General features: G+C 34.6%; 1 protein-coding gene across 4 annotated transcripts in view; it reads left to right on the plus strand.

Annotated features, from left to right (window-relative positions):
- Window positions 1–27,038, plus strand: part of DACH1 (dachshund family transcription factor 1) — a 352,274-nt gene that overhangs the window by 135,676 nt on the left and 189,560 nt on the right. For all 4 annotated transcript variants that reach the window (XM_064713502.1, XM_064713482.1, XM_064713513.1 and 1 more), the window contains exon 2: window positions 11,227–11,342. In XM_064713502.1, coding sequence (XP_064569572.1) covers window positions 11,227–11,342 — 116 coding nt within the window. The remainder of the gene's footprint in view (window positions 1–11,226; window positions 11,343–27,038) is intronic.

The raw sequence follows: 27,038 nt of genomic DNA on the forward strand, positions 1-27,038 counted from the left end.
CTCTGGGCATAGATAGAAAATCTGTTTGTAGTTATTGTGATTAATTTGTGTTTCATTATCATCTGAACGTTCAGGCAGGATTTGTTGTTGTGCTGTGAGCTCTATGGCCAGAGCCAAAAGAGAGCTCTGTGTGGATGTTACATATGGAGATGTGCCAGGCACAGTGTATGTCATTCAGGTGTCATATGGATGTGCACACTGGCCAGCTGTGCCCCAGCAGAGTGTGCTGCAAGCCTTGGTGCCATTTTGCCCATCCTGGAAGTTGTATTCCTGTCTGAAATTCCCTTACATTAAATCCTGTGGTATGTGTCCCATGCAGCTGAAGATGTAAGTTCTTAAAAGGAAGGATGAATTGGATTGGAAGTTTCTTATTGAAAGTTCATTGTTGAGAATGCATTTGTGAGCATTAGAATAACTTGATGAATTTAGTAATTTGATTTTGGAGGTTCTTTTTCCGCCTTGAGTGAGATGCTTTTGAGGAACACATCTTTTCAGACACAATGCAACAGAAATTTGACTGAATTTCAAAGACTAATGTCTTCACCAGGTACTTTGAAGATGAGAGGTAAAGGGACTAGTAGAGTATGGGTAACTTCCAGTCACAGAGTAAATTTAGTATATGCATATTAAAATAAACTTGTCAGTAATTGATTTAAGCTTTTCCATAGAATAGATTCTTTGATATCTTCCTATGTAATTCTGTAGTATGAAGATTCATAATGGAATCACCAGAATTACAATGAAATATAAATAATCATAATCATAATTTAAAAAATCAGAAGTAGAAACATTTGTCAGCTACTCTTATCTAAAAGCATACTCCTTGTACTACTTTTTAGAAATGCCTGATTAACCTTTCAGTGTTTCCTTAGGATAACACATTAGTAGCAGACTGTTATTTCTGATAGGATGGACTTTATGTAAGGTGGTTAAGGGACAGCTTGGGGAACTGGCTGCATCTCAGGCCTGCAAATAATTTACCTTACCAAATAAATAACCAAGGGTTATGGCAACGTGTTTTAAGGTGTCACCAAACTGGATCCTCTGTAGCTTGATGGAAATGCACTGAATGACTTTTGAATTGTTAAAAGTATAACAAGTCAGAGTATCTCTGCTTGAATCGCTGTAATATTTCCATTTGGACCTATAATACTGTCTGGTTTTTATGGTTCTTTTTTTTAGGATGGAGGAGTCTTGGACTGCTATTTTTTATTGTTCAAATTACTGTAGTACTACTGCTTTGGAGGGAATGCTGTGCTACTGTTCGTATGTTTATAGATGCTGCTCTGCAAGGAAATGGGAGGTTGATTGTTTCTGTTCCTTGCCTTGCACAAGGAAAATAAAATACAAATTTATTTTACAATATTCCATAATATAGTGGCCAAGCAAGTCTACATCTAGATTTGCAGGGGTGGAACACTATAACACATGAGGCATCTTGATTTCACAAACAGATTTTGGGGACTGGGAACACAGGTCAGTTTTTTGGAGTGTACTGTAATTTTTTTTTTCCTTTTGAGTTCATATTTTGCTCTATTTTGGAAGTAAAGTACATTTAGAGTACATACAAGGATTTACTAATTAAAGGGCATCTACAAGGGTAATCCCTGTCTTGTATCTCTTGGTCTGCATGGGGTTTCAGTGATGAGCATTGTGCTGGGTGTTGCACAAACCCATGGCTGTTTGAGAGCTGGTTACTGTCCCAAACAATTTGAAGTCAGAGTGGCAGAGGTGATACTGATGTTGTGCATATTCTTTAGCTTCTAGTTTTGGACTTGCTTACTGATATCAGATAGAAGTGCACTCAAAGAGTGGACCCTCTCATTGTGACCCCAGACATCATCTGCTCAAAGAAACTTGTAATTTTTAATGCTCAGTAATCATCAGAAGATTAATACTTATTTTGTCTTTATAAATATATACAAACACAGATCACCTTATTTAAAGATTTAAATTCTTTATTTTAGTGAATACTGCATGGTTACCATCAATCTGTGTTACTCAGCTGAGCAGTTGCAGCTGTACAGGCTAGGAGAGAGTCTTTTCAATATTTCATACCACTACTGTTACTCTCAAATGTACAATAAAAGTCACTTTCAAGCTTTTATTTAGGCAGTTCCAGCAATTCTTTGGAAGTGTACGGTTAATGAGTGTGGGTTTTCAGAATTAAAAATAAGGTGAATAAAGGGCAGTGAACATTAACCATGGTCTCTGGCAGAAGCGGGTATAAAATTCTTCATAGTGAGTATAAAGAGTTTTTTAAAGGGCAAAGGGTTTAAGATATAGGCAACTTCATTAAAGAGGTGACAGTTCACTTGTTTCAGCATTTCATATAAGGAATTGTGGCCAATTAACTGATGAGTGCATTCAGATATTACAGTGGATACGCTCATATGATAGAACTTCATTATCAACTCTTATGAATAAAAATAGCATGTTAATCATTGCACTGCCAGGAGAACCAGAATATTTTCACTAAATACCTTGAATAGTACAGTATAGTTTTCTTTTTTTTAAGTTAAATCATCATTGATTTTATGTTTATGTATCTTATGTCCAATACAGACAGAAATGGACACTAGCTCTGTGACCCCTGGAGCTAGGGTGGGCTTGCACCTTACGTAGATGCTTTATCTTGTAGCATTTCTGCTCTTCTTTTTAAAGTGGCTCTCAAAATGGCAGCTGCTCCCCAGTATGTCCTGATGAAAAACAAATCAAACAATATTTTTTCTAAAGAAGTTAAACAAAAATTTCTTAAATAAAGATAGTTACTTAAGTATGGCTACATATGTGTTCAAAAGAGGAGTATGCTGTTATATGGCCTGTTTTTGCTTTGAGTCTAATTGGTTATTTGTATGTGCAATTATCTGATTTATGTTCACAAATTTGTAATTACATGTGCAAGTCATATGCAGAGATGAATACAGATGGTTGGAAAACAAGCCTTGAAGCAGGACTGTTCATTCCAACTAAAGTTCATACATTTAAATCATTGTTTCAGGCCATATGCAGACTCTAACACACATAACCACAAGAGTTAGGCTTGCTTTACATTAGGAATCATCTCAACAACTTGAAGTAAAAACTTTTGTAAAAAAATGAAAGCTTAGAATTTTTTTAGATTTGTGTCATTGTGGATCAAGCCTGCCTTTCTGGCCTATTAACTCCATACTTGACATTTTTATAGTATATATAGTAGATGATGTTTTGAGGGGATGTTTTTAGAATTAAAAGACTAAGAAAAGATGAAAACAGTTGAGGAAAAAATAGGCTTTGCATCTGTTATAGTTTGGGGTTTCATGTGGGTGAATAACACTGTTAGAAGGAATCATTTTGCTTGCATATTTAAATTTTGGGTGGGGTTTATGCTGTAAGGTTGAGTGAAATGGGAAAGGCATCTGTTATAACTTGACAGAAAGAGCATTTTGTGGGAAGCATGCACTTTATATCACTACTTTTTCCACTTGTTTTTTTCAAATTTTTTTGGTAGTTTCAGAAGTATTCTGAAAAGACAGCAGTGTAAATTGAGGAAATAAATACAAATTTTCAAGGTTTTCTTGGTTTTTTTTTTAAATTTTCTTGATATTGCCAGTATTCCTAAATAACTTTATCCAGGATCACCAATGCTGTGATTTCTGAGTACTGTTTCTGAAGCAAGGTTTATATAATAAAAAAAAATCAATATGGTTTGAATCTGTGCATGAGTTCTCTTTAATAATTGCATTTCATTGTTCATTCAGACTTATTTTCAACTCTAGCTTGTGTGGCTGTCATCATCAGAAGCTTGTATTTCACAGTTATTACATAATCATGAGTGCCAACATACTTACGTGTTTTAAGAACTTTCAGGAAGATCTAGTGTTTCAGCTAATTAGATGAAGCAATGAGCTTTTTGACTTAATTTACTTCTGACATCATAATTCTGCCACCCAACAGAATTACCTTCATTTTTGTCTATTTTTCTCTATTTCCGATAGATTATTTACAGATCTCAATTTCATTAAGAGAACAGGCATATGCCAGTAATATTTTGAGCTTATGTACTATCACAGCTGTATTTAAACCTGGTACTGTAACTTATGCCAGTAACACTCAGATTTCTAACTGGTTTTATTTCATTTTTTGCCCTTTAGATCATTCATATATTCAAGTATTATGATCAGTCACAGAGAATTTTTTTCTTAGATTCTTTCATGGTGTTTGTAGTAGGACTTCAGCCATCAAGGGAGAACTGGCAGGTGTTGCTGTAATATATATTTTATGTATTCTTGCACTCTTGTACCTTGTATCTTAGATTCTTGTATCGAGAATATTGCTAATCTTGCTGAAAAGCAGAGTGATTTGGGCTGCAGTGTTGAGGAGGATGAAAATGACATGCTGTTTACATGACAGTTCTGCTAGGAAAAGAAATAATTCAACAAGGTCTTCTCTACCCCAGCAAAAGAGTAGAATCCAAGGACTAGCCTGTGCTCCTGTATTACTGCAGTGAATGACTTTGGAATGGGATATGAAGTGAAATATATTTTCTTCCATTTATTTTTCTTCCACTGATAAGCTGGTATTGCGTGTCTGACCCAATATCCACTTTTTTGGCCATTTTGGTTCAAAAATAGCAGTAAAGTGTTCTGTTACTGAAATGCAGTAATGTTTCATCAGCATGATTTCTCCACTGCTCACTCTGTAACACAACCTAATTCTTTTGGAGATCATTCATGCACTTCTTTATGAAGATTTTGAAACAGATCTTTGTATTTATTTTTATCAGCATTGTTTGCTGTCTCAGTAACTCCTAATATATCATGAATTCAGCATAATTATTGCGTGAGAACATTTTCTGTTTAATTGTGAGAAGAAAAATAAATTTAAGGTAATTGCACTGAGAGTTTTATTGTTTTACAAGACTGCTGCAAGTAAAAAGGACATGGTGTGACTTCTGATGGTTGTTTTACTAACTGCCAAAATAAGTGTATGCTGTGTCTTAGAATTGCATTTTTTACTTTGTTCTTGAGTGGGAGCAGAAGGGGAAAACCTAAAATAGTAAAGTATAAGGTTTGGATCGATGTACTTTGTCATTTTTTTGCCTTTAAAATGCTAGTTCAGTGCATCAGAAATATTTATGAAGGTTACCTTGGCAAGCAAGTGTTTTCCAAGCAAAGGAATTAAATTACACAAAAGGTTTAGTCAGTCTTCCTAGACCTTATTTTTCAGTACTGACACGCCCTTGGCTCAAGTCTTGCAAGTGTGAAGGCTGCACGTATGATGAGAGCAGCACAGAAGCTATCCCAAAACCCAGAAATACCGTGTGGGAAGAGCCCACTGCCTGTGCTTACAGGTTGTCACAGGGCATCTCTGTCTTTGCTTTAAGTCAGCAAGTGACATCTTCTGCCCTTTTGCAGTGTCCATTATATGGCGAGCACATAACTGCTTCCAGTGGCTGACCACCTAAATGTCATTCTGCCTGCTTCTTTGAGGTCAAAAGTTCTGTGTCAGGCTTTGAAGCACTAAGGGGAGGTGGAACAGATGAGAAATAAAGCATAGATTTTCAAAATGTACCTAAATGAGATGCATAAGTGCTTATGTAGCTAAAATTGGTGTTGATATTCTAAACTGTTTCAGGCAGTTCTAAGAACTTAAAAAATACATTAAATGAATACACCGAATCCTTGTTACAGATTTGCTTCCTATCACTTCTGGCATGTAACTTTTCCTGCCACTCCCCAATATTACTGATTATAAAACTGCCTGGCCAATGGTAACATCACCACATCATGTATGCCCAGCTAGAGATGAGGACGATATTTCTGTGCACTAAACTTGCTCACAGACAAGATTAAAAATAAACCTTTACATGTAGAAAACAAACCCTGAAATTCAGTAATTTTGGCAGGAAAGGCAGTTTGCCCTCTTACTTGCAGTTTTCTTTATAGGTACTTCATATATTTAATAAAAATAATTTTAAGGAGTAAAACTTGATTTATCAAGTGTTAATATTGCACAATTGTTCCTCAAAATCAGGATATGAGAAAGATAAATCACAGGATTATCTCAACATTTTTGAACACTTTTAGTTTCCTAGCACATGTTTTGCCATGCAGTTAGTCATCTGTAAATGCTAGTGATGTGCTCTGAGAATTATATACTACTCATGAAGAGTTTCAGCTGTTTTGGAGCCAAACCTTCCTTGGTGCTCAAAGGTCTTAACAGAAATCTGTGGGAGGTCTACTTATCTAAGACTTTCAAGGATGAGACCCTTAAATTTTAACATCAAGTCTGTCTTCTGGCAGATAGTAATAAGGGCTGAATGCAGCCTTAGATGCATTCAGTTACATTTAAAGCCAAGCAGAGAAGCCCATACTATTGTCCTGTTGTCTCTTTCCATGTGATTGTACAGGGCCGGGATTTCTCTTGATTACATCTGCTTTTAATTGTTTAGCACTATCAAAACATTTCTAGGAGCGAGCTCATACTTGATAATATAATTGAAATTACGTAAAACTTTAAAAATGTTATCAAAGCACAACATTTTAACTGATAAGGAAAACAGACTCTTCCATTTCTTATTCTTTAATTCAGCCATCTGTTGTTTTCTAGATTTGGTAAGACAGGAAGGATAGAAGACTAATATATGTTGATCAAAAGACCAAGAAATAACCATATTCTCTGCCTTAAATGTAGTCCCAGTTGCTTCTCATGCTAATCACAGTGTAGTAGACAAATACACCCTTTTTCTTCAAAGATGAAAATGCTACAGCCATAGTATTCCTTGATGTATTTATGAAATTGAAGAGATGAAATACAAATCTGGCTGAAAATTGATGGATTTATTTTCAGCCATTCTGGAAAGTGTTCTGGTTATCTAATTAGCTGATGTTAATGAAGAAAGTCCATGAGACTTGCAAGATTCACTAATCTGCACCTTGAGTTCCTCATTCACATAATAGCATATTGTGACTGTAAACCATTATAATTTCTAAAAAAATAAAGATCAGTTGTCTGTAGGAATATCTTATACGACTTGAAAAAAGTCTGATCATTTTATCACAAACTGACACAAGTTTATAGAAGGCTAATGGATTTTCATGGGAATAAATTAATTTAGGTGTTTCACTTGAAAAAAACTTGACTACTAAGTTAGTAATACATAGTCCTGGAGAAAGCTTTCATTTTCTTCTTCAATATATGTTATCTCAGGTATGAAAATTTAAATTTTAGAGCAGAAAATAGCTTATTCATATTTCTAAAAGCAGAGTGACACTCTATTTTAAGACAGATATCTTTTTTTAATACAGTCCACAAGGAACTGCTAACTTCCCTATAGACTTCTACCCTGGTCTTTGTGGCTTCCTTTAATCTTTGTTGATATTGTCTAGTTTCTGCTTTGTTTAATTTACTCTTTGAAGAATGAAATAGTAGACAGAAAGACATCAACTGTGTCTTCCAGATGTAGCATTATTTCTTCCAGTGTCTTCTTGTGGAGTCCCAAAACACTCCTTAACTTCTCTGTGCTATAATCCTAGGTATTCACAAGGTATTCACTTTGGCTTTTGGGGTTTTGGCATTTCAGACTGTTTATCTTAGCTCTAAAAAATCCAGACTTTAGACATCTTCAAAATCAAAATGGGTTATCTTTGAGTTTACCCATTGAGATAATTAGCATTTCCATAAGAAGTCATGTGTGCTTTCGGAAAAAACAATGTAGTTCTTCCAATAATTGTATTCAGATAAAAGACAAAATCTTACCTTTTTTTATGTCTATAAACGCTTATATACAAAATCTAAATTTGAGTAAAAATAGTGTTATCATCAGCTTTTAAATGATGATTTTTGTATCATTGTGTCGTCAACCAGAAAAAGAGATTACTGATTGTTCTGGAATTTAAATGTATCTTTTACATAATAAATCAACTCATACCTATTTAAATTATGTTTAATTTTTTATACTGAAGATAAATCTACTGATTTAGATACAGAAGTAGGCATATGATGAGTATTTTGAAGATTTCTTATCTTGTAATGAAAATGAACGTGCCCTAATCTAAAAATAAGTAGGTCTTTACTATACTAGAGTTTATGAAAAATACCAATAAAGTGATTTATTAAGCTATTTTTTCGTCCTGTTTATGATAGTTAAACTAATTTGCTATGCTTTTGATGTTTTTTTAAAGAGTTTATCATACAGCTATAAAAATGATAATGAAGTACAAAACAACATGCGAGTTTTCAATTCTAGTCAAAGTGATTATTTTTTAAAGTATTGTTTTTATGCCATTTTCCCCATGACTTTGGTAATGATTCATATAAAATTCTTGCAATTCTTATAGTTTGAAAACGAATCTTACAAAATGGTAGTATTTGAAGTTAGTACTATGGTTAATGAAACAAACGCTTAGCAAATGACAACTAACAAATTCAGTCAAGTATTGTTATTTAATCAGTTATTAAGGACAATTAGATATATTCCTGTTTAATTGCATAGTCTACCATGCCTCTAAATCAGATCTTCCAGGCCTTAGGAAATAATTCTTAATTTGTCTTACAGTGTTTTTCTGCCTTGTTATTAGGAAAACACCTACATCTATTAAATCGGTAAATGCCTTTGAATAGTAGATTGGAACCAGTGTCACTTAAAAATTTTTATCAGGATTACATAGAAATTACATTTAAATAGAATCACAGAATAAGCTGAGTTGGAATGGCTCTGTAAGACCAAGTCTGGCTCCTGGCCCTTGCACATGACCATCCCCAAGTCACACCATGCGCCTGAGAGCGTTGTCCAAACGCTCCTTGAACTTTGTCAGGCTTGGTGCTGTGACCGCTTCCCTGGGGAGCCTCTTCCAGTGCCCAACCATCTGCTGGGTGAAATATTATTTGTAAGATTGGAATTGGAAGTTTGGGACTTTATGAAAACATTTACTTGGTAGATTTTGGGATAGATCATGGAATTTATGGTTCATTTCATGGAATGGAGTTGGGTTGCTGGACTAATTTATAGCTTTGAGTGTAACACCCTGCTGCTTTTGTACACAATAGCACAAGCAATTTGATTCTAGAAGGTGACCAGAGGAAGAGTTCTGCCTTGGGTATTTCAGTATCACTCACCTATAATTTGCTGCTGACCTTTGTTTAGAGATTTGGTCCATGACTATCTTCCCTTAGGCTTTGAAGAGGAGTGGTTTTATTCTTCAAAATCAAAGACAAAAGCATCCAGGCTTCATCATGGCTACACTTGGTAGTTAGCATCAAAGAGAGTCTTTGCAGGTGTGAACTTGCTTTTTATAAAGACCTAGGAGTTACTGGTACATTGTGCATTGTGCCACATTGCTTGTGTTCTGTTTTGCTGCTGTCAGACCCTTCAATAGTCATATCACAATAGTGATTTGAGTACTTCATCATAGATACTTAAATGAAACCATTAAAGTTTTCCTACACACTTGCATTTTTTGGTGGGCGAATATATTAGAAACACTCCATTTAAATCGGATCATTTTTGTCTATAATGTTTTGTTCAGTTTTATGTGTATTCATGGTATATTTATTTTTATTGTAAATCACAAAGGAAATATCAAAGAAAATCTGAAGACATTTAATTTGGTTTTCTGAGCTGGAATAGGACAATGTTCTTTTTCTACAGCTGTTTTTCTTGTTGTTTTGAACATATGACAGTTTTGTTTACACTAAAGAAAATCAAAAATGCCAAACCAATCAAAGAAATTACCAAGCTTATAATTTTAATAATGACCTCAGCTCAGGACATTAAGTTAGGAATTAATGATCAGTTAAGGTTAATGACTCAATGCCTTGAGTCATTAAACTTCAAGAAAATGCTCTGTACTTTGATTGTTTTTGGTTTATTAAAGTTAGGTTGTAGAGGTGCCAAAAAAGAAAAAAAAGAAAGTATTTCCAAACACAATGGAAACTAATATGAATAGAAAGCAGAGGTATTTTATTATCTGCCTCGTTCTGCAGTCCCAGCATAGCTAGAAATGCCATTATTCCTCATTAGAATTTTGTTAGTATGGGGACCTAAGGAGGAAAACTCTTCATACCCACCTTTCTTTTCTTTCTTGCTCTGAGGCAAATTAAGAACTTCAAATGTTTGGCAGATCATAAGTTAACTCTACAGTTTTAGAGAAGTACATTGCCTTTTTCTGTGAAGTTATTCCACAATGTCCCCTAAATGAGCAGTTACAGGATGTTGCAGTGATCTATGCTATGATCTGTTCATAGGAATACAAGCCTTTGGATATATATTGTAAGAGCAGGTACATATTTGTATATAAGTGGGCAATAAGTATTTTCATTGTCATCTGTCTCTAATTTGTGTGCTACTGAGGCAGTCCAGGAGTTGGAAAGTTGTGTATGTGAGCATTTAACAGACAAGGAGTGCTTAAACCTGAAGGCCTTTATTTTTCCATACTGGAGACATGTGAGCTGCTGTGATGGCTTTTGCTCAACAATATTGTACAAATAATTCCGAGTCTTTTCTGACATAAAGTAGTATATTTAAAGTAAGGTGTCTTAGTGAGATTTTCACTTTAAATAGAATAAGGGTTAAATGATAACTTGACTTATCTTTTAAATGACAAAAAATAAAGAAATTGCAAGACCTTTTCACACATTAGATATGTATTGTCATTTATCATCTAGATATCAGGCTAGCAGTGCGAAGTAATAAAACATATCATCGAAAAATGTGCTATAGGTCTGAATCACTCTTTCATTCCACCTCCCAGCTAACTGTAGTATTAAATCAAACAAGCAGAACATTTCCTTAGGCAGCCATTGCCTTTTAATTTCCTGAAGAACCTTAAAATATCATTCATTACAAGTACTACACATATTTGGTTTTTAAAAGTCTCATAAATCAATAGCAGGCTGACTGTAATAATTATTACAAGTTAGTGCATAATTTTCGTGCTGAAGGCTGCATGCAGAACTTTAGCATATGCAAACGAGGCAATTCAAACTGTGTATAGATATTAATATGAAGAAGCAGGTAACGAGGTGCAGGCTATGAATTATGCATCAAGAGCGGCTGATCTTCAATGAGGAAAATGAATTCAGCATGTAATCTAATTAGTGATGGAAGTCTATTACATCTAACTGCAAAAGCAACCGTCCTTGAAACAAATTTATTTACAGTCCATGTTACCACTTGAAACAACTTTGAAATGATGTGTAAGACAACAGCTTAATTGTAAAAATTTTTTTGTTTGTTTGTTTCAGTTCTAGACCTGGAAGGCCTCCTAAGAGGACTCAAAGTGTCACCTCCCCAGAGAATTCTCATATCATGCCACATTCTGTCCCGGGCCTAATGTCTCCTGGAATCATCCCGCCAACAGGTAGGATTGCTAGAAACACCTTCACACGGGCAATCGTTTGAATTCATGGCTTATATCCACTTGTTAATAGATTAACAGTCTAGGAAAGCAGCAGACAAATATCACAATAGTTCCCCTAATGTCACACTGTTGGTACACAAACATGTTGTGTGTAATGGAAATTGTGGCAGCTTAGTATTTCAGAATAACTGAACAAATAATAATCCTTTATGAATTTTTTCCCCTGCTCTTTTTCTTTATAAGCAAAAGCCTTTCAAAGCATGAATTACCTATCGTTAGACAATAATCTCCCTATTCATTTTTAATAGATCAGATATCTTCTGCTTTTTTTTTTGCTGCTTTGCTTCATTAGATAAGGTCATCATGAATATAGTTGCCTGAAGAAACTGAGTTAGTTAAAATAACTCCATGCTGCACACATGTCTTTCTTAATTTTTCATCCTGAAATTCTATTTTTGATATGTCTCCTGAGGCTTTACACTAATATAAAGTCCTGTAACAATCTGTTTCTCATACTACTATTTTCTTTTGAAAGTTACTGTACCATCTTCTAGCAGTGACTTGCTCTTAGACATGGTTAAATTTAGAAAGGCTGTTTTGCAGGGAGGAGATGAACAGTCACCCAAAGATGGAGGCACCCAATAGTCGAGCTGCTGGTGGTGCCACATTCTCTCTCTTCATATTACAGACCAGTGAAACTCTGGTTTCAGCAGAGTCCACCTGAGCTTCTACTTCTTGCCCAGTTATTTCCTGCTTATTTGTGTGACTCAGTCTCTCTAACACTGATTTTCTCTAAGAAAAAAATAATTAACTAGACAGATCAAATAGAGAGGAAGATTACTTGATCTTGTGGACCGGACGATGGGTGGATGTTTGAGTTCATGCCCATGATCACGTCTCTCTAAGTACAAACATGATTCTTGGCATGATTTTCATCACAGATGACTAACATCTCAAAGGAAATGCTCAGTTCAGGAAACAACAAATACCAGAAACTGTTTGAATGTAATTGTCTTATCTGGAGGAAGAAGGAAAGTGAAGAAGGCTTAGCTCAGTGGACAAAAGGGGGCCTGTACTTTGTCTTAGGCTCAGGAGCTGCTTTACCTGGTGAGTTAGACACATAGCTAGAAATATTTTATTTGACATTTAAAGTTTTTTAAAAATGAAGAGAAGTTATAAAATGAAGAAATGAAGGGAGGCCAGACAACAAAAATGTGTAGGAGAAAGGAATAAAATAAGGAGAGGGAAAGAGGGATGAGACAGAGTGTAGGGGAGTAGGGGAAAATGTCAGGCAAGTAGAACTCACAGTTGTAGTCTGGGCAGGTGTGACCAGCAAAAAAAAAAAAAAAAAAAGAAAAAAAAAAAGGGATTGAAATACTTAATACAATAGAATTTACAGGATAAAATCTTGTATAGAAAATAGAGATTGTGCAGAGTGAATGCAACGTGAGAACAGTAGATGTGGGGAGAGAATGAAAGTTTTTATTGGGCGGAAACATTCATGTTTATGAAGGAGAGATCAAAAATTGCAGAAGCAAAGGGAAATTATTTGGGGGAAGTAAAGCAAGAAAATATCAAAGAAAAAAATGCGTGTGAAAAGTAGAAAGGAGATGAAAGAAGTCAGAGACAAATAAGCAGGCGAAAAAGAGGGAGACAGGAAAAGAAACCTTGTCAACAGTATCATTCGGGGTTTTTTGTTACAGTTAATATCTAAGAGCAGATCACCTCTTGATTTTTTATTTTAAGAAAGCAGTTTAAAACCACAGCTAATGCCTAAAAGTATCCAATTCCTCTCTAGTCCTTTAAAGTTGGCCATAACAAGTTAACAGTAAAAATATATGGTACTAAAACCAGAGATCAAATTTCTTAGAGTATCAGCCCACAAAACCAGATGCAAATCTTTTAAAAATGATGATTGAGAAAAAAATAGAAGAAAATAATTCAAAATTAAAGAAAATAGGCATATGTAAGGTTATCATTCATCAAATCCACTTTGGATGGTAATGCTTTGTGAGTCTCTTGAAAAAGAAGAAAGGTTCAAATGCAATTGCTATCACATTTGGACTGGATTCACATTACATGGCTTACCACAACAGAAGGAGTTTTCCCATCGTGGTGGTGTCGAGTCTCAAACAGCACAAAAAATGCAAACAATATCTCTGATAAAAGAGAGTTCTGGGGTCTAATGTTCCATGAGGTATGCAAAGTTTCAGCAAAGATAAAGAGCATCATGACAGCAGTGCTACATGACAGTCATTCCAGCATTTTATAGACAGGCAAGTATAAAAATAGACTTACAGTATGATCTTATGAGTTCAAAATAATGAAAATTTGTGGTCTACGTTGTAAATAAGTACCAAAACTACTGTAAGAGCCCGACAAAGAAAAGACGTCAATAACTGCTGTAGATGATGTGGGTGCCATTGTTATGTGCTGCCACATTAGTTGGTACAAGAAAATCTTGCCAATTGTAAAATTTTACTCCATACTTTGACTGTACATAAAGAAAACCTCTGAATAACCACTGACTGGCTGAGGTTGTCAGGCACAGCTGGAGGTCACCTAGCCCAGCCTCTGCTGGTCAAAGTAAGGTCACTCAGAACAGGTTGCTCAGGGCTGGGTACGCTTGAGATTCCGTGAGTATCTTTGAGGATAGAGACACCATGATGTCTCTTTGCAACTTGTTACAGTGTTCCACTACTCTAATAATAATATTGGATTTTTTTTACTTTTCAATGGACGTTCCTGTATTTCATTTTGTGTTTGTTGGGCCACATTTGAGAAGTCTGGTTCCATCTCTGTCTTTACCAGGTTTTCATACACATTTGAAAGATACCCCCATGCCTTTTCCAGGCTGAACAGTCCCAGCTCTCTCAGTCTTTCTTGATATGTCAGGAATTCCAAAAGATGGTTCTTAATTTAAGGAGTTTGTGAAGTGTGAATTTCCTGTTAGCATCCAGTTTAAGCAGAAAAAATAAAACTACCAGACTATTAAGTGCTTCCTACCCCTTCTCTCTCTGTTATTTTTTTCTTTGTAATAACTTCTTCTTTTTAAACTTTCTGATTGATTTAATAATCTGAGTGTAATAACTAAGTTTCCTTCCTGCCTACAAGAAAGTATAAGTGATCACACAAACAATTATGTGCTATTTAATGCTCTTTAAGTATAGAGGTCTGCAATTATTAGGTATATCTAGGATACACGATGCTATGATTTAACACATGATTTTTACTTGAAATTTTTCCTTTTTTCAAAATGTGCTGCATAATACAGAAAGAGAGATTTAAAGGAGGAAATTTTGATTTCTGAGGTGACTGATTCTGCATGCATCATTTATGTGTGCAAATAATGCTGGTATTAAGCTGTATCCTGAGATTTCTCGTGATATTCCAGTACTGTATTTTTTTGTAGGAGGCCAAATTAAGGCACCCTTGAAAATATTTCATATCATTGATATAAACTCTGAAAATGCATCCAGAGAACATTGCATCATCAGTTAGAATGAACTTGCTTTATGGAAGTATTTGGGGACTGAGATGCACGAATGGTATACAGAAGGAAAATAAAAGAGAAAAAAGGTATAATGTTCCACATGTTTTTAATGGACTATAAATTGAAGAAGTGAGGATCACCCATCAGTTGATATTCTGTCCATTTTATTACAATTAGATATTACCCCCAATGGCTGATCTATCCACTGTCTTTCATTAAGGTCAATTTACAGAATGCTCCCAAATTTATAGGAGACTGGTCACTTCACAAAAAAATATGTAGGACCTTTGATAGTGTGACAAAATGAGAAATGTGTCATAACAGGAAATGAGGAGCTTCAGAAATTGTCCAGAGAATTAAAATCTGCCTGTGTTACAAATTGTGTAGTCAGAAGAAAGAATTTGATGTAGGCTCAAACAGTTGTACTGATGTTTCTAGCTTATCTAGGTAACACCTTGAAATCCTTCCAAAAATGTATGGCTCATCATAGTTAACTTTGATCTGATGTCTCTGTGTACTGCAGATCTTTTCGTGGCTAATATGCTTGAAAATTTGTCTAAAGTTGAAACATTGGATGATTGTAATTGTGATCAATCAGAAAAGTGCTGTACATCCTGAATGTATGATATACCTTTTTACTTTTATGTCTGGAGTAGCTATATAACACATAAAATGATATTTCCATTGTTTTTCATACAAACTTTAAAAAGCAATTTTTTTCACTTTTCTAATTATTTTGGTAATTATTCTGAAGTATTTTAGGTTTTGAAGCTGCTTTTAAAACTCCTTGCTTAATTCTTCTCCAACTTGGCCTACTGAGTCTGAAACCTACAGGTGACAAAATGAGTAACTGAATCTCTTGTGCTTATTTCAGGAACTGCATCTTTCAAAGATAAAATGAAAATATAAAGTGCTTTTGGAAATTGCTGACATAGGGTGGGATAAGAATGCTCCTTCACATATTGATATATATCTATAGATATATCTTTGTCAATTAAAAAAAGTAATTTCAAAGCATGCTTTATTTATTACATTGCTTTTACATTAAATTAATCTGAGTCATTATTGTTGCTATTATTATTGTTGCTATTATTATTATTATTATTATTATTATTATTATTATTATTATTATTATTATTATTATTTTAAACAGGTTGCTTTATGATTCTGTATAACTATTCCAATCTGAATCCAGACTGTTCCAGTGTAAGGATATTAAGCTTCCTCTAAAATGTTTCATCTGCATGAATTATAACTGCTCTCCTCTATTAAACCACTCTTTTTCTTTTCTTGAGTGGTAATCTGAAGATGTAATTTCTAATCTCATTTTTATTTTCTCTCTTGCTGTGGGCCCGAATCAATATAAGTATATTCCAGCTTCCATCTTGTACAAAATTCTTTGCACCACAAAGCATTTTAATGGGGAGTTAGAGTAAGGAGAGAGTTGAAAGGTTTTGTATGGATTATTTTGGCTTGGAGGGCAAGCATCATTCACAAATGCAGCAATTGATAAAGTGTGGTAATGTTTTTGCTTAAGTAGATGATGAAATTATTTGGTGTTTAAAGAAAGATTAATCACATAATTAAATAATTTCATTTTCTCTGGCTCATAGTTATTGATGTTGTATTAGGCAGACTGAAAGAATGGTTAAAATATAATTATCATTGTTCCTCTATCCACATCATATTGCCAAGAAATGAAATCTGTAGCTAGAAGTATTTCCTTCTGACAGTCTCAATCCTGCAAGGCCTTAAAAATATATTTAACTTACTGAAATGAATAGAGTTGATTTCTGTGAGTATTCCAGGGGCTAGAAACTCTAAATTGAAATTACTTAGTAATTTTGAGAAGCAAATCTATTATTCAGGTATTTATTTTATGCACTGAGATTATATATACTGAGATTCTGTGTTGGTTAAAAAGACACACATCGATAAAACTGAGTGCTGTTGTTTACATATTTTAAAATACATTCCATGTTAACACAGTCTTTTGGTTATTAGTGTTAAATCATTTTTATTGTTAACCTTGGTTTTGATTGGTGTTATAGGATGAGAAGCTGGTTGTCTGTTGGGGCTGAACTAACTTACTGTAGGAATAAGCAGCAAAGTCCTGCTTTGAGAGTGACAAACTGTAACCTAATTCAAGAGACTGAACAAATTACACAAAACATTTTTGCACTTCATTAAGGGAGTAGTCATTATAATTAATGTGAAAGCTTCTGTCGTGTTCACTAGTTGATGTATCAGTGGAAAAATAAACTGACTCAATTTTGTAAATGTATTTTTTCATAGTTTTAAAAATAATAATTAAGGTGTAATTCAGGCCACCTGTCATCTCCTGCAAACAGTCATAATTTTGTCGTACTATCATCCCACTGAACAGCTAGCTATATTCTACTTTATCACAAGAGGATTTATCACTGAAAACTGCTTCTGGAAGCTCACTAATTTTAAGTTCCAGTGAGTCCCTTACATTTTTCAGTCATAAAATCTTTTTAAAACCAAGAATTACTTGCAGAAATGGAACCCTTTTATTAATCACTAAGAACTTATACATTTTGCGACATTGTATCATACAACACAACATATATTTAAATTTTAAAACATACTGTTGGAAAACTGTGTAAGTCAGAGTCACAGCTCATGCAGGTTCACCCTGTTGAGAGCCTTCCCTAGATGGAACTGTTTCCAGAAATGCTCCCAGCCTTTTTGATGTAAAGGCAACAAGTTGGTTCACTTCAAAAGAGACTCTGGGATTAATTATTTAAGCAGCTAAGGTAGTCATGTACCTCGACATGCTCAAGGTACTCAGAAAGAAACTGAGTGAAGTTATTTAAGCTTTAGTTATAGGCTAGTGAATCCTCTCTTCTACTTGTCTCTTGTGAGTACTCAAATATCAGGTTGTGATACACGCAGATTTGTTACCTTCTAGTGGAAAATATGAGATAAAAGTTTTTTGTTTCTTCCTGGATCACACAATAATTTTGCCTTCTGAAAGCTTAGTTTGTAATCATACTGATTTCTGAATTTCACTGTAAGAATGCTATTCCTGTAGCAGTTATGTAGGATCCTAGTTAAATGGCCATATTCTGTGAAGATGAACTGCTAGAAGATATTAGAAAAGCCTTTAATGATATGTGATGATTTTCATATACAGGCAGCTTTTCAGGCTGGATTTAACATGACCATAAAAGAAGAAAAAGTTTCTGACTTTGGAAGGGACTCTGCCCCCAGTTCCAGTTTTTTGTTTCAAATAGTAGAAGTGTATTAAACACCTTGGGAGAAAAAGCTCCTCACTTTTTAGAACAATATTTAATTAACAGTCTGTTATCATAAGAGTTTTCTGTAAAACAAGTAACATGTAAACTGAAATAAAATTAAAACCAAGCAAAACACCAAACTCTTGATACAAAAGAAAGCAATTAAAACCTTATTTTAAAGGCAGATAAGTGTTGAAGTTATAAGTGACTACATTAGGACCTAGTAATGGAAATGTTTCTATAGTTTTCTGAATTCCAACATTATATTAATTGTAATTGAAAAAAATTTTGAAAATATATATATTGCACAATATTCTGTTTCTTAAAATTAAATTATTCAAATTGTCAGCTTCTAAGTTGTGGTTTATACCGAGATTTTCTTGTTGCTCAGCTTTCAGGCAGAGTCTTTCAATAGAAAAGCATCAATATAATCATAATCCTGTGTTTACAGTTTTTTCATATAATAAACCTGTTGGTTTTCCACCCACTCCTGCTTTTTAGTGAGAATGTTCAGCCAAAATAATTTGATTCCAAATCATTTAATATCTTAATTTGTTCAAAACGAACCTTTTGTAGAGCAAGCAACACACTGTCATTTTAAACATGAAATACAGAAGAAGTGAAGCTGAGCTGTTGAATTTGGAATAACATCTCAGACTTCAGACTTGCAGACACTTCAGGCCCTTAGCTGTAGCAAAATAGAATTGTTGTAGCAAAACAGGGAGATGGGAGTTCTTAGGGTGAGCACAGCAAGGTCTGGTACACAGCTCAGTCCTGTCATGTTGCTGACTTAGTTCTGCATCATCACGACCACGTGAAGTTCCTGAATGTTATGGGGGTGCCCAGCTCCTTTCCTGTAGAGTTAGACTGCTTTTGTCCTTGCATGACACACACAGTGAAGGGTGAGTGATTTTTTTCTCTTGACTTTAAATTTGATTTGCGTTCAATGAAAATCCCCCTTCAAATTTATATATTCCAAAATTATGGTCTGTGATTTCATTACCGTATATTTGGGGATTCTCTGAAGTCCAGGAAAAAACTGCAGCCTAATGTTTTTTGCTCAGTTTGGGCATTTTTGGGGAAGGCAGTGTCAAATGTCATTATTTAATATAATTGTCTCCTGGTTAAGAACAATCTATCTGCTGTGGAGTTTTTCAGATTTTATGCAAGGACTTAAATATGAAGAGAATTTCCAGAAAATAAGTCTGGTAGCCCAAGTGTTTTTGTGATATGATATATGATGTGTCATATGATATATGATACCAATTACTTAAGTAATTGGTATTTTCAGGAAAAGTATTCAAAGAAGCATTTTTTTTATCTGGCAAGCTTTAGAAGACTACAACTCAAGGAAAAAACTTAACTAGCTAAGTACTATATTAATTTATTCTCAAGCTCTTGGGATGTCCTGTGCAGGGCCAAGAGTTGGATTTGATGATCCTGATGGGTCCCTTCTAACTCAGCAGATTCTATAGTTCTATGAATGTAGTTTTCCAAGGAGAACTGGCCACTGTGAATTCTCCTTATGACTTATAACTCTAGGAATGTTGCCTGCCTGAATTGGACAAGGCACAGTGGCATGCTATCAGAATTTTAATGAATCCAGTCTCAGCTGTTCACTGTGCACTGTTGTTACTAATGTTGTCCTGTGCAATATATTAGAGTTATAATAAAGTAGTCTTAACTGGAAGAAGGTATTTGAAAAGGAAGGTTTTTCTGGTTCAGGTTTGGGATTTCAAGGCCAAATATTCAAAGTTGATTCCATATCTTCTGAGAATTGCCTAACATTTTCCTTCCTGTTTGGCAATCAGTGTCAGAACTGTTTAGTGATGTGAAGTTGAGCAGATTTTGTAACAGTTCATGTGCTGATGGACTGTGTTGCAAACAGAAACCAATCCATAGGCTATTGCTCCTGGAGCTGCTTCCAAGAACTTGTGGTTTATGAAGAGCTGAGCTGGTAGTCTCAGTTTCCATGCATCCAAGATTCTCAGTTTGAAAACCTCATTTCATGTGAGAAGACTTGTCTTATTCCTTCAAAATGCAGACATGGGTAGATATATTGGTTGTTTGCTGTTTGCCTGAGACAGCAATTACAAATGCAGAGAGGGATGGAGACTGGGGAAGGTAGCTGTGTTGATGGAAGGAAAGAGAGAAAAGGCGAGGGAAGGGAGAAAGAAGTTATTTACAAATTGGAATAAAAAACTTATTTACAAGCTAATTTGTTTGCTGTTTTGTATTAATTCATGACTATTGAGAAGTTACAAGACTACGTTGGTATATTATTTGTATAATAGCCTTCAGGATTTATTCTCTTTCCACAATGTGTATGTGCACAGGAGCCAGCATTTTTGCTTTTCTAAAATATATTTTAGTTATGAATGTTCTGCATGTGACTCTTAAATAATCTCATTTCAGTCCAGCTTAATTACAATGAGATACTGTGTTCAAGCTGTCAGCAAAGAATAAACTGATACTGCCACTAGTATTAGAGATGTGACCTGACATTTAGGAAGAAAAGTCTTAATTTGAGGAGAATGTTACTGTTACTACATAATGATGTTGGTCATCAATTAATGATGTATTAGTTTCTAGATAAGAAAGCCGTGGCATGCTAGGACTAAGTAAGCTGGGGAAAGGAAAACTGCCCCTAGTTTTTCCAAGAAAACTAAGACAAAATTAATAATGCTACTGGGTTGTTTTAACTCATCAAAATCCATTCAAATGGCAGATAGTCTGACAGTGTACCAGCAAGTTTTGTTGAGAATTAAGGTTTTGTCAACACTACCCTTTTGTTAGGGGGAACTGAAATTAGATTGGCCTAGGGGAAGTGGAATAAGTTGTCAGGAGTGTTTTAAATGGGCAGATGCTTCTATGAAATTTCCTTTTCTCTGTATTCATTGTGCTGTCTGCTGTCACAAGCACTAAGACCACACATACACCTTGAACAATCCAGTTGCCCTTAGTAAGAGGAAAGTTGTTGGAGTAGCATTTCCTTCTGCATATGCATTTTTTAAAAGAATGTTTCCAGCCTTTATAGTGGGAATACAGAATTTGAGACTTGAGTTGGTGTCAGTTGCGTATTCCAGTAATTTCCATTTGTGGTTGCCTCAGATTGTTAGGTTAGACCTACCTTGCTAGGAACCATGAAATCAAGGATACGATCTTAGATAAGCAATCTCTCTACTAAAAAGGATGAAGTCACTTTTATGGTTTCTTTGACACTAAATTGAATCCTTAATACCTATGCTGTGATGCATCAATCCAATATACAGGGATGTAAATGTAATTATTTCATTAGAGTACTGACTGTAATGCCACTTAAACTGGGTCTTCAGATGGTCAGAAAAGCTGTTTAACACAGTGAAAAAAATGAGACAATTTCCCTGTAACCTTGCTTAATAAATGTGAAATGGGAATAAAAAAATGATGTAACTTGGATGATTTGATAACCAAGTAACTTACTACATCACAACACTGCATTACTTTTGTAAGTACAAGACTACAAAGAAAAGAAAAAACCCTCAAACCCTAAATGATTTTCAGCATCCAAACAATATTCAGTGTAAATATTTGAGAAGAGAAAGGTGATTTTTTTGTCAATCAGTCCATTTGTTTTGAAAAGTATCTCAAAAGATTCTACTAGATTAATATTTCATTCCAGTGGAATAAAACAGTGGTTCCTGTGAACTCAGGGACTGTGTGACAAAACAATTCTTGAGGTATTTATTTTCCTCTGTTGAAAGCTCAGGTTGTATTCAGGTTTTGATGTCTCAGATATACAGATGCTGAACATACTGAGAGCCTTCACACCTAGAGGTGAATGACAAAAAATACAGCACTTTAGCTTCTGCAAACATCCTTTTTGTGATCTTTGTGAAATAGTGTACCAATATTTTTAAAAAGTACAGCCATAAGAACATGCTTATATAAAATGTAAATTTCTTGGATTTCTCTTAAAATTTATTTCTATTATCACCCAGGCTAAAATTCTATAGGGAAAGACTGTTAGGAGCTGACATGTATGTAGAATCAAAGTTAATTAGTATTACAATTGCAGAGCATTCTTAAGTTAAATGAAAAAACCTCCCAAATGCTTGCTCACCAGGAAAAGTCTGGGCAAGGGATTGTACTATTTAGGCTATGATTCCTGTGAAGAATACATTGGTGCCAATAAATTAATGATAAATAAAAACAGTTTAGAGCTGTTCTTTACCTTGGATGGCAGGCATGCATCCTGCAGCTTTCAACTGCAGATCCAAAATATTTTTCTTATTTCAGTCTTTCCCAACCTAAGGAAAATAAATGATCCATATGCTCTCCCAAGGAAGAGTTCCTGGCCAGTTTTGTTTCTTGTACTGTCCACGGCCAATTGCAGAACATTTTCTGTAGCTATACTAAAAAATCATTACTAGATTGAATGTCTGTCTTGTTGAGTCTCTAATGTGTTTTTGGTTTAAAGAAAGTGGAGGCAAAGTTTTTATGGAAGTTTTATCTGTATCTTTTATTAGACCAAGTGCCAAAAACTCTCCGGCTTTTAGAACACAAGCACTTATGTCTGCTGAATGAAGTTAATCACTACTGAGGTCTAAAAGCAGCTGAAAGCAATTAAAAACTCTGATTTGGAAGTTCTCGTTTGAGTAAAAGCAACTTGATTTCTCCACCTTCTGTTCAATAGATGGATACCATTTGTCCATTGTGTGTTATAGATGATGACTTTGATGACTTCTTTCATTAAAATTTCTTGTGGAATTTTTTTTTTTTTTTGATTCTTTAATTACTTTCTTCTCTACTCCAGGAGAAAACTCTTGATGTTATTATTGTAATTATTACTACTATTACTACTACTACAGTGTTTTATGGTGAGTTTTGTTTTCCATTTGTTTAACGGAATCTCAACTCAAATTACCAGTTGTGAATTTGTTTATATTAGGCAAAATAATAAACTTGGTATTGAGACACTATATTTTCTCAAAGTATCTTGAGTTCCAAGTCACATGATCTGAGAAAACATTTACTTTTACTGTATGTGAAAAGGAGTTCTAGAATTTTCTACAAATGGTCTGAAGTCTCACCTTTGTGACGTATTGTGAAGTCTCCCCTGAATTCTTAATTAATCCTAATTTGAGACACTTTCCTTAATGAGTGCTGATTTCAGATTACACAGATTTAGCCATGGCATGAATTTTGTACTATGCAAATGGTGCTTTACAAACTCACAGAATTCGGGTAAGAATGAGTATTTTAATATATCATCCTTCTTCCATCTCCTTTCTCAAACCTACTTCATTTAATACTCAGATTTATTTAATTAAACCTTTAATAAGAAAAAGAAATTTTTCTGGAAAGAGTAACAATTAATACGGAATAACCATAAATACTAACAATATTTTCCCTGAGATTTTTTCCCTTGCCATTAATTCCAAATATTTAATTTCCTCATCCTGTCTAGCTGACCAGGCAAGAGTTTCACAGAACTTTCTTTGGACAATGGACTGGCACTTTAAAAGTTAAAAAGAATACCAGGATTTTGTGTTAGAAGTAATGATGTATCTTTTCAGTACTTTTATTTATTTTTCAGACTTTATTTTTATGAAGTAATCAAGTAAGTTAATAGATTCAGTAGGTAGCCCAGATTAAAGTAGGACATAGGCAAAACAGAAGGATATTTAGTGTAGCCCTTATATAACTTGTAATCAAGTTGGGTGAAGGTTACTGCCAATGGATTTAACTTAATTTCTGTCTCACATCTTGGACTGTTTTAAATCAGTGAAACCACAGAAACTGTATTTAGTCTGCATGTAGAAAATCCTATTCTTCTTTGTGTAAAAATTTTGTGCTAAGTGGGGATTTTTTTGTTTTACTTTGTAATTCAGAACTGTTTATATAACCTCTGAGATAACACTGTCTTTTGGAGTTGTGTTTGAATCTGCTTCATTGCTCCTTTTAGAATTATTCATGATCTAATTGTATTTGTTCACTTTACATGGATCCATCTGTGGCCTGCTCCCAGTAAAAGCCTCCTCATTTTATCCTCAGTCATTACATGCGGGCATCTCACGCATTGCTTAGCTCCAGCTCACTTTTTGTATAGCATTGTTCCTATGGTTACTTGCAGAGATTATTTCCACCAGAGTTTGCTGTCTGATTCTTTCACTTTTTATTTGTTGCTTTGGTATGGTTTCTGCTGCCCTGACACTGTATACAAAAATCATATTATCTTAGTATCACATTATCATTATTATGATATCCTTTCACCTAGATCTCAACAATTTTTTCAGAGATGTGAAAGATTTAGGAGCTGATTTTCATAATCAATTTATTTTTGGGAAGAAGGTATTGGTATCAGGATGTGTGGTTTGAGGCTTCCTCATTTCTTTGAATAGTTTTGATTAAATGACTAAGTTTTGGCCGCTACGCTGTCTTCTAAAGAGAAGCATTCCTCCGATTTTTCAAAAGTTTGTGATTTTGAGATTCATCTGAATTCTGTTCCCTTTAAGTTCCTTCCTACTTTACACTGTTATGTTTTCACCATATCAAAAATCAAATAAAGGTGCTCACTTAAATTTCACTCTTTGGTTTTGCTTTTATGCCTATAATATGCACAGAATACAGACTAGAATAAAATAGAATAGAATATTCCAGTTGGAAGAGACCTACAACTATCATGTAATTCAACTGCCTGACCACTTCAGTGCTGACCAAAAATTAAATCAAGTTATGTAACTATAATTTGGCAATATTATTAGATTCGTTTTAGACACCTTAAAACTGTTGCTTCAAGCTTGACAGATTTATTACTTCTATTGTTCTAGTAAATCTGGGAGGAATGCCATTAAGTAATGTTCTTTTAAAGAAAAGATGAAAAACACTAAACACTGATAGATAAATACATAGCAAACGAAGAGGGATTTCCAGTGCTGACACAGCTAGTAATTTGTCCTAAAGACCTCTTAAGTCTCTTTTGCCAAATGTCTGAAGAAAATACAAGCCTGCGTTCTTACCCCTTTTTTTCTTCATTCCTCCTGCTTCCTAGCAGCTTCTAGGAAAATTTTCAGATGATGTAATGTTTTGAATTGCATTGGTTTTCTTTCATATGTACTGCATATATCTTCAAGAAGAAGCCTCGCTCCCTGAGGCTTCTTAATGACAAATCTCTAGCTTTGTATAACTGACACAAAAAAAGGAACATTTCAACACACATACTTTGACAAATATACCTTCTTGTACTGTCTCTGCATTTGTTTACAGCAACATATCCTTGGAAAAATACTTGCTAAATGTGGAGTTAGATCTCTATCATAGCATGAAAATACTATTTGTGGTGCACAGGATCAAAAAGGGCTGTTCACAAACCCTATCCTGTTTAAAGATCTATAAGGATACTTTTCATAGTTATTTTAAAATTTTAATTCTTAAGAACACTTTGCCAGTTTATTTTTAAAATAACTTTTCTTTCTTTCTTAATATAATTTTACCATTTGATATAGTAGAGCTGGAATTGCCTAATTCTCACCAGCGTGGACAGTGGGCATCTCATTGATGCTGGGGCTTTCAGAATTCCACACTATTCCATGCTGTTGCCATCTACTTTATTTTGGTGAAATATACTATGTAAGAGCACTTTATTTAGAGTGTGTGCTAGTGAGAACAGAGCTTTCTGGGCACAGAATTCAAACAGTTTCAGCCTGACCTGACAGCCAGAAGGAGAGAAAAAGCTGGAAGATTTTCCTAAGTTCTTTTGAAAGTAGGAAATAGTTTCAGATACTTCTCCCTCTTTGGTCTGCCACTGCCTTTATGAAGGAGGAATTAAGGCAATATTTACAATCTGTAAGAGACTATTTCTTGTCATCCTGTGTGCATTGCTATTATAACGTGACAAAAGAGTTTCCATTCCAGAGTTAATACCTCTGTGCAGTGTATGAGTGCCTGCATGTGAATGTGCTAATTCAGGTACCTCACTACTATGCTCCACTAAATGAAATAAATAGGGCCATAATCAGCACTGAGGATCATCCCTGTAGGCTTACTCAAGTGAATGGAACTACATCATTCTGAGCGTGTTTTAGATTTGCTCTATGCTCTGATGAATTCATATTTTCAAGTTTTTCTTGCAACAATGAACAGCTCAGTGATGTGGTGCATTCTGTGTTGTATGAAAGTGCCTGGGATGTTTGCTGCTGTCCTGTTCTGCAGCTGATTCCTACCCTAATGCAAGAGATGGTGACAACTTTTGGGACCAACCACTAAATGTCTTGCTCAGTAGAGCTCCTACTGATAACCCAGTTAGTGCTGATGTGGGCCAGATTGTGCCTGTAATCCAGTGGAGAGCACTCAATTCTGTAGGTGCTTTGCATTTGTTAGCAATATGTACTCTGGCATTAAATCTAGATTTTGATTAGAAGGTGAATATTTATATTGTGAAATCAGTTTGCCTCTCTAATTTGATTTTAATAGGAAGTAGAACTGGGGAGAAAAAAAAACCCTGGCAAAATGTTTGACAGAAACAGATAGAAGGTATGAGAACTAGAATTAGAAGGTATGCTACTAGTTAGCATTCGGAGTAGATTTTATTCTGTTTTGTCCATCAGGTTCTATTTTAAAAATATTCCTGTAAAAATACAGTCCTTGAAAGAAAAAAGGAAAGAGTGTTTAATATAAATTGTTTTCTTCTTACAAAGCATGTATAATTTTGAGACTTACTTTATTTTTCTGGGTTTTTTATGACTAAGGTTTTTTAAACTTTTATAAAGCAATGGTTTTAATAGAATATAAAGTTGGGATAGTTTTGTAGTAGTTTTCTTCTGAGCAGAAAACGAATTTTAAAGGAAATATGTACCTAGAAATAAAATTCCAAAACAGCAGATTGATTACATTTCCATAGAAATGACAGGCATACAGGTAAATATCTTCACCATATTTTTACTACTGAGAAAAGAATTA

The sequence above is a fragment of the Zonotrichia leucophrys genome, chromosome 1 (genome assembly GCF_028769735.1).
Source record: "Zonotrichia leucophrys gambelii isolate GWCS_2022_RI chromosome 1, RI_Zleu_2.0, whole genome shotgun sequence".
Lineage (NCBI taxonomy): Eukaryota > Metazoa > Chordata > Aves > Passeriformes > Passerellidae > Zonotrichia > Zonotrichia leucophrys.